Below are 11984 nucleotides of genomic sequence, written 5' to 3'. Positions count from 1 at the left end.
TTCTGTCCCCATCACAGTCCCCACCCTCTCATTGCCTGGTCTATTCTGCTGGCCATGTTCAGTGTGGGCTCCGTGGCGCTTTCTCTCTCTCTCTCTCTCTCTCTCTCTCTCTCTCTCTCTCTCTCTCTCTCTCTCTCATCTCCAATGAAACCCTTCTCCTCAACCTTAACTGGAAGCTATCACGTTCTCGGCCCTCGTTTTTCATTCAGCCACTCATGTTGAGTGTGGACCCAGAAATGCTTAGAATAAGTGGCCCTGTCCCAGCTACGCTCTTATAGGTCTGGCCTCAATGCCACCACCATAGCGAGGGCTTCTCTGTGACCCCCATGCCAAGTACTCCAATCCGCCTTTCTTGTTTTGTGGTTCTCCACAGTGTTCATCAGCCCAGGTCTGCACGAGTCGAGTACGGCTTTCCCTTTGGTGAAAACAGTCGGGAAGTGCTTCTCATTTGCATATCTCACTTAGGACGGAGGCCACCCTTGGCAAAGGAAGAAGTATAAAGTAGCTTACAGCAGATAGTGTGTCTGATGTTAGTGTCCGGCTGTCTGGTTATTAGTGGCAGACAATGAAGTACGCTTGATTGAGAGGAGATTTATTCTAGTTTGAGTGCCAGGGCCACCTCCTGTTGCTTTTCCTGTCTAGCGAGGCCCCGCCCACCTAGAGTGCCGTCCCACTGCTTGGCCTCAAGTGGTCCTCACAGTCTGCATCTGTGGGTCCGCCCCCAAAGCGTCTCTCAAGGTGCTGAGTGTGTAGTCTAGCTGTCTGTCTGTGTGTCTTATCTTCCTTGAGGCATGCAATGGTCTGTATTCCAAGAACTATTAAGGCAGATGGCCTTTCTCAACCTCCACTTTTTTATAATTTATTGCAATTTCTATGTCAGTCTAACTTAAAAAGTCCTAACAACTGGGTGGTGGTGGCACAGGCCTTTAAAAGTCCCAGCACATGGGAGGCAGAGACAGGTGTTAAGGTTATCCCGGTCCACAAGAATGAGTTCTAGGACAGCCTGGGCTATACAGAGACACCCTGTCTCAAATAAAATAAAATAATAAAGATAAAGTAAAAATAAAAAGTCATAGCAAATAGTTTATTTCACTTACTATGAATGTGAACTATTGCAGGAAAAGTGTTTCTGCAGCATGCTTTGAAATGCGTCAAAAACTAATGCAGAATGTAGATTTAGAGATGAGTGAACGGCATGCAATAAAACCAGCATGAAATGCAGATTATAATCTAGACGGCAGAGGTATAGGTAGTCATGGTGTAGTCCTCTCCATCCTTGTGTATGTGTGAATAGATGTAATAAAGTATTTTAAAACTAAAACTAAACAGTGGGTCTGGGAAGACGGCTTGGCCGGAAAGTCAGTAGGGTGCTTACCACACAGGCGTGAGGACCTGAGCTTGGTCCCCAACACCTCGTAAAAGCTGGATATGGTGGTCAGCGTCTGTCATTCTGGTCCAGGGGAGGCAGAGGCAGGAGGATCCCAGGATACCTAGCCTTGCTGAGTCAGCACTCTCCAAGTTCAGGGAGAGGCCTGAACAATAGCGTGAGGAAACACTGGCTACTAACCTTTGTCATTCACAGGCATGTATACACACATCCATGTACACACACATAAGTACCTGTGTCATTCACATGCATGTATACACACATCCATGTACATACACATAAGTACCTGTGTCATTCACATGCCTATATACACACATCCATGTACACACACATAAGTACCTGTGTCATTCACATGCATGTATACACACATCCTTGTATACACACATAAGTACCTGTGTCATTCACATGCATGTATACACACATCCATGTACACATACATAAGTACCTGTGTCATTTACATGCATGTATACACACATCCATGTACACACACATAAGTACCTGTGTCATTCACATGCGTGTATACACACATCCATGTACACACACATAAGTACCTGTGTCATTCGCATGCGTGTATACATACATCCATATACAATACCTTTGTCATTCACATGCATGTATACATACATCCATATACATACAGATAAGCACACATGAACAAGAATTGAAAAGCTATGTACCAAAAAAGACCAAAACCAACCAACTAAAACAAATTATTTTTCTTCTAGTATTTTCAAACTAAAACCCCCGGGGATACAGTATTTTTTAAATTGAAAAGTTTTTTTCCCATCTTTTTCCTGTACTCTGCAAACAATAACAAACATGTGTGTGTATGGGTTTTTAAGCCAAAGACATCATTTGCCTGAGCAGAGAAACCCACATACTTAGAATACATTTCTTGCCAAAATTTCTCTTTACTTCTTAATGAAAACGTTGCATTGAATGTAGTGTGGAAAACTAAATGTTTGCAGTGTGATGTTTAGCGATGCCTTCCTTGTTTGCTTTAGGCCACTGCAAAAACTTGCAAGAGTTGAACGTCTCCGACTGCCCGTCTTTCACAGTGAGTATGAGAGTTTACTCTATCTTTGTTTATGGAGGTCCAGACCCCTCACCCTGGAGAGCCAGTGGGTAGACTGCATTCTGTGTGTGCATTTGGAGCTGAATATGGAAAAATCAAACTGTGTTAAACGTTGGCGAAAACATCTACCCCCCTGTGCACAATACTATCATTCATCTTGTGGATGTGCGCTCGGTGGTGGAGCCTCTGGCAAATGGAAACTCTTTAATGGTTACAGAAAAATGAGCCATGTTTATGTTTCATGCATTTTTATAGGAGACAGAAAATACTGGGCCCCCTCAGGATGATGGGTTTATTCTGGTGTGTTTCATGGCTGTTAGGAACCATGCCAAAGAAGATGGAAAGGGACATCCTTTCCCTTGTCCTTCTCCTCCTAATCCGTCTTCCACATCGTGAGCACACTACACCCTCTCTACGGCAGGTCTGACCAACTCACCTCCACCACTCATCATCTATAAACTACTGGGGAAAACCACACTATCTTAACGCGGGTGCACCCTGGAGACTCTCTGTAGTCTGCCTCCCTTTGTACCCTCCTCTTGTTCTATGCTACACAGTAAGTCCTGGTGACCATGGACCCGGATGTCCAGAGCAGTTTCTTATCATTGCTCATGCAGTACTGTCTCTTTTTTTCTTTTTTAGTTCATTCGAGATAGGGTCTCACTATGCAGGCCAGGCTAGCCTTGGGCCCAGCGGTTCACTGCCTCTGCCTCCCAGGTGCTGGGGTTAAAGGCATGAGCCACCATGGCCCCCAGCTTTGTTCCTTGCCTTTGCAGTCACCGTCACCTCAAGCAGGGCTTAGAGAAGGGAATGGGTTCAGTTAATGTAAGCACACGGGGTGGGGAGACATTTGGAGAGTGGCCCAAATGAGAAAAGCGCTGACCTGAGAGTTAGGGTCACTGGTTTTTACAGAACCCATTCCAGTGGGATGCTGGGACAGAGGTATATAGCTGCGGCGAGCTGAGAAATGGACAAGATACGGGAAAACGAGCATGAGCTATAAACTAATGTTTCCAGAAAAATGGCTGACAGGGTTAGAAGGGCTGGGGACCAGGAAATGCAAATGGGTTTATAGAAGCCAGTGGAGACTCGGTCTACCCAGGGACAGGTCTCTGAGGAGACAGAGAAAGCAGACACTCAGCACATGTCAACACCAGGCTGAGGCTGAGGCCCTTGGCACAGGTGACAGGACACCTACACTTGTTCCTCAGAGATCCCTCCCAGCATTATACACAGCAACACGCCTCGTGTTTGCGGGCATCCCTTCTCAGACGTCTGCCCTGTTTTAACATTAACTCTCCTCAGGTCCCCACAATGACATTTCATTCTGTCCTTGAGCCTATGTTTCTGTCCGTCTGAATAATGCTCATCTCGCCCATCCCTCCACCCAGCCTGGCTACCTTTGTTCCTCCTTTAAAACCACCTTCATCCCCACTGGGCTTTCCCATACATTTCTGAAGAAGTGACTTTTAAAAAAAGTACCTCTGTAGAAATAAAAACAGATTGACGGTACCATTTACTCAGAGAGAAGAGTTCAATAATTTGTGGTATATGCCGATTATTACGCCACTGTACCATGAATAATTTTACAACATTTTCAATATCCTTAAGGGAAATCACATCCATTAGATCACCTCTCGTTTTCTCTCAACTTCTCAGTACCTTGTAATTCCATTTTTCCCTGACAGGCTTAATTTTCTTCACTTCTGAGTTGGCACTGTGAGTCCAGCTCCCCCCCCCCCCCAGCAGTTAAACTTTCTACTCATATGGTTACATTCACGCTGTGGCTCCAGTTTTAGAACCAGGGATCCTTAGAAAATCCACTCTTTACATTTTCCCCATGAAGCTTATTCTTTTCAGAGCAGAACAGTTAGAACATCCTGAAAGATGGGAGACATTTTATGAGTAAATAAAGTATAAAAGTCCAAAGATCCTTATACCACGTTAACTCCTAATATAAAAATAAGGCCTTCAGTTAGTTGTCTAGTCCCCACCCAGCAGGCAACTGCTCTCAGCTCCATCAATCATCTCTCCTCTTGGTGGCTTGTGCCTCACCATGAACGCGCTGCCACTCTATGTTCAGGGGCATCCCCGGGAAACTGGGAGATAAACAGACAGAACAAAGAGCACATAAGAGAAAAAAAAAATCTACTTTCCCCCTGGTTGGGCTCTTTCTCCACCAGTCAAGTACATAAGGCTTCTTCATCAGGAGAAACGGCCATCTTTGCTGTCATAGTCTTTAGATATTTGATGAGGATTCAGTTTTTTAGATTTCTGATGGGGCCGCTGTGAAATGGATTCACTCTTCTATGGGTATTTTTAGCACCCGCTATGTTAGAGCTATCCCGTTAGGTGTCAGAAGGAATTTTAATGTGAGTTGATTCTCAGTTCTTGCCTCAGGGAGCATTAGTTCTGCATATGAACACAAAAATTGCATTCTTCGAATTTGGTTTTTCAAGCAGGAAAGTCAACCCAAAGCCATCTGCATCAAGTTTGTGAACATCAAAGTCTCGTCCAAGTTTGGGATCTATGAAGGGCTGGTAATTTCATCCAGTGCCACTTTATTGTTTCCTCCCTTTGAGACGCAGGCTGGGAGACAGGCTTATATTTAAAGATGTGGGTGACACCCATTCAAAGAGCTCGGATATGTCTATCTGATCTTGCTGTGCGAAAGAAATCACACTGAAGAATTTGAGTCCGACAGGTTAAGGACAGAGTCACAAGCCACTCAGTAGTGTGCATGCTCTAACAGTTGTGTTATGTGTTCAAACAGTTCAAGGATGAGTCTAGCATCCTCTGAAGTACTGAGAACGAGAGTGGTCTGGGCTTGTTTGGATGACCAAGCAACTCCACCAAGGCAAAGGCAGAGAATAGATGACTGACTCAGCTCAAGGGGACCATGCAAGGCATAACCATCCTCTTCTTGGCCTTGTCTCTTCTGAGGCCTCTCCAAAGGTGGCTAAGCCAGCTTTCTTACCTGCCTTGGACCACCCCACTTGCACAGTCTGTGAGTCCTGCTTGATTGACACACCTAACATTTTCAAAGACAAGTTTTGTCCCCGTTCAAGTATGACACTACTTACAGTGATGGTTGCCTTGGATTTTGAAGGAAACTTGTACTGTATTTGCAGTATCTGAATCCTACACTTGGTGATTGAATGACTAGAAAATTACCAATGACTTGAGCTCAGTGCCGAGAGCACAGAGTTTTTCAACAGTCCCACTTATCTACACAAGGCATGGGCAGGAAGAAACTTTCCTGTGCAGAACCCCTGTGTCTTGTTTAAGACAGGATTTGCTGCCCAGTAAATAATCCATTGAGTGACCAACCACCGACCACCATGCATCAGGATTTTGTTATGGTAAATACTCACACATCTTAGGAATCGTGAGGAATGGGCTATCAAGCTGACCTTGCTGCCCCTGGAAATCAAGTTTTGACATCCCTAGTGGCATCTCAGCTGTTCTGCCCATCTGAATTCTCCAAGCCACATCTCCAAACTAGTGAGGATCACCCTCTCTAGACGGATACCTGTGGGGGGTGATTCTCCTCTGGAAAGATGGCGCTGAAATGTGCGAAAGCTCGTGTTCAGAGCTCGCTGATACCTGGTGGTATCGCAGGGAGATTATCAACTATCACTGGATACATGAAAACCTGCTGTCAACTCTGTTTCCCCTCCCCTATATCTCCTCCCCGCTTTCCCCTCTTTTGTTTTGACAGGGTCTCACCCTGTAGCTCAGGCTGGACTGAAACTCATTATGTAGCCCAGGTTGGCAGTTAACTCGAGGTGATCCACCTGCCTCAGCTTTCCCAGGCCTGGGATTCTAGGCATGCACCATTATGCTGAACAGTAATGATACTTTTTGTATGCAAAGTAGCCCACTGCAGTCAAAGCTTGACCCTTATCTGGTCTTTTTAAACTTTAGTTCAAGACCATTGCTTGACCTCATTGACTTTCAAGTCTCACGCCAGCCGAAGCCTTCGCTCGCACACTCCTTCCTCCCTAACCCCAATCCCAACACTGGACTTGTGCACTCTGTACACTTTGTGTATTGTCTACATTTTACTTTTGAAATATAGATATAGAGACCATCTTGGCACTGTCATAAACTCAGTGAAAATTCGTCCAGCTCTTTAAATGTATCTCTATCAGAGCCACAGAAATTTTGTCACACAGACAGATGACATGCTTGGGCTAAGCATGGCCTTGCTTTTAATGAAGTCCAGCTGTTGAGAGCCTATATCATTCCAATCTTTAGAATGACTTTAAAACAGGCCAGGTTGTGACCACATCTCTCTATCTGGACAGTCAAAAGTCACACTGTGGCATTCGTGTCACAAACCAGGACTTTAATGAAATGTCATCATGAGGTGTTGAAATTTCATTTCTAAAGAAAAAGGAGGGTAACAACAAGGTATATGAAGGGCCGAGTTGTGTATGAATGTTTTTCAGGGACAGGAAGAGAGGTAAGAGACGATTGAGCCATTATGAGGCCTGTGAGGGTTTGGTCTGATTCTCCTCTGTCTCTTCTGCAGGATGAATCCATGAGACACATTTCCGAGGGCTGTCCTGGGGTCCTGTATCTCAATCTATCCAACACAACCATCACCAACCGGACAATGCGACTCCTGCCCAGGTAATGCTTCTGGCTGTTTGTTTGGTTGAAATCTGGTCTCATAGGTACTCCAGGCTGGCCTCAAACTCATGCTCATCTGCCCTCTGATGGGTGCTACTTGTATCATGTGTATGCCATTGAGAATACTGTGCTCCTCTAGGCTTTGGCTTGTTCTAGTTGACCTCAAAGATAATTCCCCATCATCAGCACCCACCCATGACAGCATGATAAGGGGACAACAACTCTCTGACCCTGAGCTGGTGTCTGCACTCTGCTTCCCTGGAAGGTACAGCTGGTCACTGGTCTCTCTCGGCCAGTGGTTTTGTCGCTCTTGTAGGACTATACCCAGTAGCTTGAGGTAGACCTTCCTGTCACTTTCTGCTCCTCTTCCTGGACATTTGAACCTGGATCCCAACTTCCTTTCTGGTATCTGGGACCTTTCTCTAACAGAAGTCCGACATGCCCCCTCCCTGACCTGGGAACACTGCCGTCTATCTAGGTTCTAGGTGTTCATGTGTCTCACTGAGATGGCTCTACCCTCAGGGAGCTTACACTGCTGAGCTTTGACTGCCTGTTGACTTTGATGTGCCCGGGGTGTGGTAGCTGTTATTCCTTAGCCAACCCTTCTCTGGGGAAGGGCACAGGAAAGCACAAAATCTGGCAGAAACTTCAACTTCACGCAAACATATCTGATTCAGTATTTACTATGGAGAGACTCACCAAGCACTGTATCTGACCCCAGGGAGATGTTCAAATTTGACTTTGGGAAAACATTTCTCAAGCCATTGTGAAAGAACTTTTTTGAGAGCATAACTTTCTGAGATCCTTGGAAAACTAACAATAAGGCATTTGGAAAAGCTTAAACAGGAAGAATTCTGGGTGGCAGTTTCTTTACGTCTGACTCTAATAATCTTCCACAAATGGGCAGACTTCAGAAAAGTGCCATGTCTCTCCCCGTTTTAGTCAATTCTTCAAGGCCTTCTTTTGAAATTCCTCCAGATTCTTTAAAACGTGAGGGCTCTTCACCCAGCCAGGCACTTAATGGTCCTTTGCTTTTCATCCCTGTACTTTTAAAACCTGGCGTATAATCCATTTAGAATTTATTTTAGTGACGAAAGAAGCATTGATACAAAGTGGAGATCGATGTTGTCCAAAGCTCGCTTTTGTGTGGTCCACCAGCCAAGGTTTTATATTCTCCATCTGTAATAGTTGATCATCCAACATTATTTATTGACTGTTTCTGTGTGCTTCTTCCTTATGTATTTAAAAATTTTAAACAGGCACTAAGTGAGTAAAACACATTCACTCCTAGTATCTCTTTACATACTATCTTGTCCACCTCTCTCAGTTTTTCACGGCCATTGTCCCCTGCCCAGCTTCTCTTTCAGCAACTCTTCCCTGGTAGCCTTGACAGGGAGTGTTCCACACCACGAACATTGGCTAACATGACAAGACTTGAATTACTGCTTTGATCATTTTGCTTTAAACCGATGGAAAGAACAATTTATAAAGCAGAGTAAATTTCTAACTCTGCCATGCCCATAAGCAGCACATTGTAGATGGCACAAAACTTGAGTCCATATTTTTTCTTTCAATTCCTTAAAATGACCCGATTCGGCCAGGCAAACCCTTGTGCTATTGACAGCAGATCACAGTCTGGCCACGCGGCTCCGTTTGCCTGACTCTGTAAGGCAATGTTTGTAGACAGTGAGTGTAATGTAACCTCAACTTCCGTGATCAGTGCTGGGCTGCCTCTGTAAGAATCTGGCGACAGTCAATGATAACATTTTGTGAGAACCACTTGGCTACACAGAATCTATAACTAATGTTGTATTAGCACTTGTGTAAAGCATGTTACCTAATCTTTGTATCAGCAAGATAGTAAGATATAAAAATTGGTGGTAAATACATTTATATACAGCTTTGGAGAACTAGTTAGATATTAATCACTATATTGATAACAATAAAATAATCGTTAATGTATCATCATCGTCTTAGGAACAGAGTACTTTCATACATCTTTCAAAGTTCATAAATCTCTTACTAAAAATGTATTTTGGTCAGAAAAGAGTTTGAAGTTGTTCATGGATAAGGTCTTAGTTGTTATCATTACTAGCTAGCTACCTGTCTGTGTTTTCTAACTTTATTAACTAAGTGGTTCTCTTTGGGTTGGAATATGAGATGCAAGTATCCTTTTAAAACCTTTCCCTTAAAAACGGCACAAGCAAAGCCAGGTAAATATTTCTAAATAAGAATTTGGGAAAATCATATCAGACTTGTTAAGTGCTATTTACATTTTCTGAACAAGTAGTCCATATTTTATTTCCTTTTCAAGAATTCTTTGTTTAAAGTGGTTGGTGCTTCGGTGATTAAACGTCTGTCTTTAATTGTCGAAGAAATATGGACTGAATTATTTCTGCTTTTTGGAATTTGGATTCCTTCAAAGACCAGCTTGGCATTAGTTTCTGCACTCTCATGAATGTTTGAAGTGAGGAGAGTTGGTTGAAGAGAGCAAACTTCTGTGTGTAAATGTGCATTTACACACAGACTTGACATGTCGTTGTACGATGGTGATACGTTACTCACGATTGTGAACAAGCTTCCGGTTTGTTTTAACTTACATATAAAGTATCACGCTTTCTCATAGATTTCAGCATTTTTTCCCCCCACACAAAATAATATTCTTTTTCCTGCTTAATGTTTCTTTCTGATTTGTGTTGTTGTTTTGAGACAGGCCTTCACTGGCTGGCCTAGGCTGCCCTCAAACTTGTAATCCTCCTGCCTCAGCCTGCTGAGAGTCTTTAGAACTCTGCTGCTAAGATCCACGCCTTTGTTTCCCTTTGTTCATGCCTTTTGTGGGATAATTTTATCAGTCCCTGTATCTTAGGCCTTAGTTGTGTTTTATGTGTGGTGTGCATCCAGCTTCTATTTTAATTTTGGTTTTTCAAGTTAGTGTCCCTCGGGATAGCCCTGTGTGGTAGTTTAAATAAAAATGGCCCCTATAGGGCCCATAGGGAGTGGGACCATCGTGGGGTGTAGCCTTGTGGGAGGAAGGGTGTCTCAGTCCCTTCCTGTTGTCTGCCAATCCAGATGTAGAGCTCTCAGCTCTCTCCAGCCCCATGTCTGCCTGCACACCGCCTGCTTCCCACCATGGTGATAATGGACTAAACCCATGCCAGCCCCAATTAAATGTTTTCCTTTTGTCACCATGGTCATGTCGGCTCTCTATAGCAAGAGAACACTGGCTAAGACACCCAGGCTGTCCTGCACCTCACGCAGTTATTCAGGCTGGCCTTGAACTCAGATCCACCTGTCTCTGTCTCCCAAGTACTGGGATAAAAGCATGCGGCACTGCCCATCTAGTAGCTAGTATTTTTAAAATGCTTACCCTTTGTGCCTACTGAGAAGAAGGTTCAAAAGACTATTGATTTTTTAAAAGATCATAAAATAAGATTTATATGTTAAAATCTGAATTTACAAGTAGATGATTTGAAAGTAATTTATATCACTTTATAAGTTGTCCTTCCTTCCTTCCTTCTTTCCTTCCTTCCTTCCTTCCTTCCTTCCTTCTTTCTTTCCTCCCTTCTCCCTCCCTCCCTCTCCCACCCCCTCTCTCTGTGGGTCTACCTCTGTACTTTGGCTTGAAGCCCTGGTCGTCTTCCTGCCTCAGCCTTCCGTATACAGGAATTCCAAGTGTGAACCACCACAGTTCAATCCCTCCTCTGCTTCTTAAACTTAAAACGTTCTCGCTGGCCTCATATTAAGATGACCCTTTCCCCTGAGGTAACGAAGCATGTTAGTGTGTCTATGAATCGAATAATGTTTTAGGAATATGTGTTTTACAAATGCATATATAATTCAGTGGGAAAGATAGAAAAGTTGAATTTCAGATAAGAATTTTGGTTGTAATTTCTAGTTCTTCTCATTCAGTGAACATTTAGATAAATTCTGCGGGTGCTGCTGATTTTTGTCACACGAAAAAAAACCCACGTGGTAACCTATCTATATAAAAACATCTTTCACCGTGATTGCCTACTTGTGTTGTGTTTCCTCGTGTTTCAGATATGTGTGTGTGTGTATGCAGAATTCTTCTTAAAACTGTAAATAGCCAGAGAGGCGCTGGCTGTCGCTGCTCCCCACTCGTCTGCATTGCCTTAGCGCGTCCTTCCAAAGGGATCAGTTGCCACCAGGAAAAATGATGCTCTCCCTGTCGTTCAGCATCGATGCTGGTTTTTACTTGAACATTATTTTCTCACTTCTTTGGGGACTCATTTTTCTAAAGTTAAAAACGAGAGCCACCCACAGATCTTTTTCACCTGGGGGCGGGGATAGAGGGCGGAAGTTAGAGCACGTGCGGCAGGTACCACGCGTGCTGCCGCATTGCTGCACATGCGCATTTGCCTCTGGAAGTTTGCACAACTCGAGGGACTCAGGTCTCCCCTCCCACTCATCAGGACAGAAGTCAGGTTATCAGGCTCTGCAGGTGAGAACTCCTTTACCTGCTGAGCCTTCTCACGGGTGGGGACATCTCTGCCTCATCCTGTATCCTGAATGCAATCCGTTGCAATTACTTCTGTTACGCAGCCTTGGCAGTGCTCTCGGTCCTTGTGTGCACCGCATCCTGCCTGTTCTGCCTCTATCTCCCTTCCTCGATTATCTGGTTAAACAGACCTGCGTGGGCTGCCCCAGAGATGCCCTGACCTCTGCTGGTTTCATTCTGCATGCTTGTCTTCCTTGCAGTGGGGAAGCCCTTCTTTTCCTGCCTAATTCTCAGCCTCCTTAAGTCATAGCATCCCAGACGACCGGCAGTTTCTCCTTTCCTGCATCCCAGGGGAGGAGCAAGCACACCCGTACTCATGTCGTGGCGATCCACTACACTGCACACAACCTCCTGACCATACCGCT

The 11984-nt window shown here is 44.4% G+C and overlaps 1 protein-coding gene across 2 annotated transcripts in view; it reads left to right on the top strand.

Moving 5' to 3' along the window:
* The window catches only part of Fbxl13 (F-box and leucine rich repeat protein 13), a 190702-nt gene that overhangs the window by 109688 nt on the left and 69030 nt on the right, over positions 1 to 11984 (top strand). For both annotated transcript variants that reach the window (XM_032907076.1, XM_032907075.1), the window contains exons 10-11: positions 2392 to 2444; positions 7000 to 7100. In XM_032907076.1, coding sequence (XP_032762967.1) covers positions 2392 to 2444; positions 7000 to 7100 — 154 coding nt within the window. The remainder of the gene's footprint in view (positions 1 to 2391; positions 2445 to 6999; positions 7101 to 11984) is intronic.

Source organism: Rattus rattus, chromosome 6 (genome assembly GCF_011064425.1).
Source record: "Rattus rattus isolate New Zealand chromosome 6, Rrattus_CSIRO_v1, whole genome shotgun sequence".
NCBI classification, from domain to species: Eukaryota; Metazoa; Chordata; class Mammalia; order Rodentia; family Muridae; genus Rattus; species Rattus rattus.
Note: the sequence above shows the minus strand (reverse complement) of the source record. Positions and strands in the feature narration are given on the sequence as shown.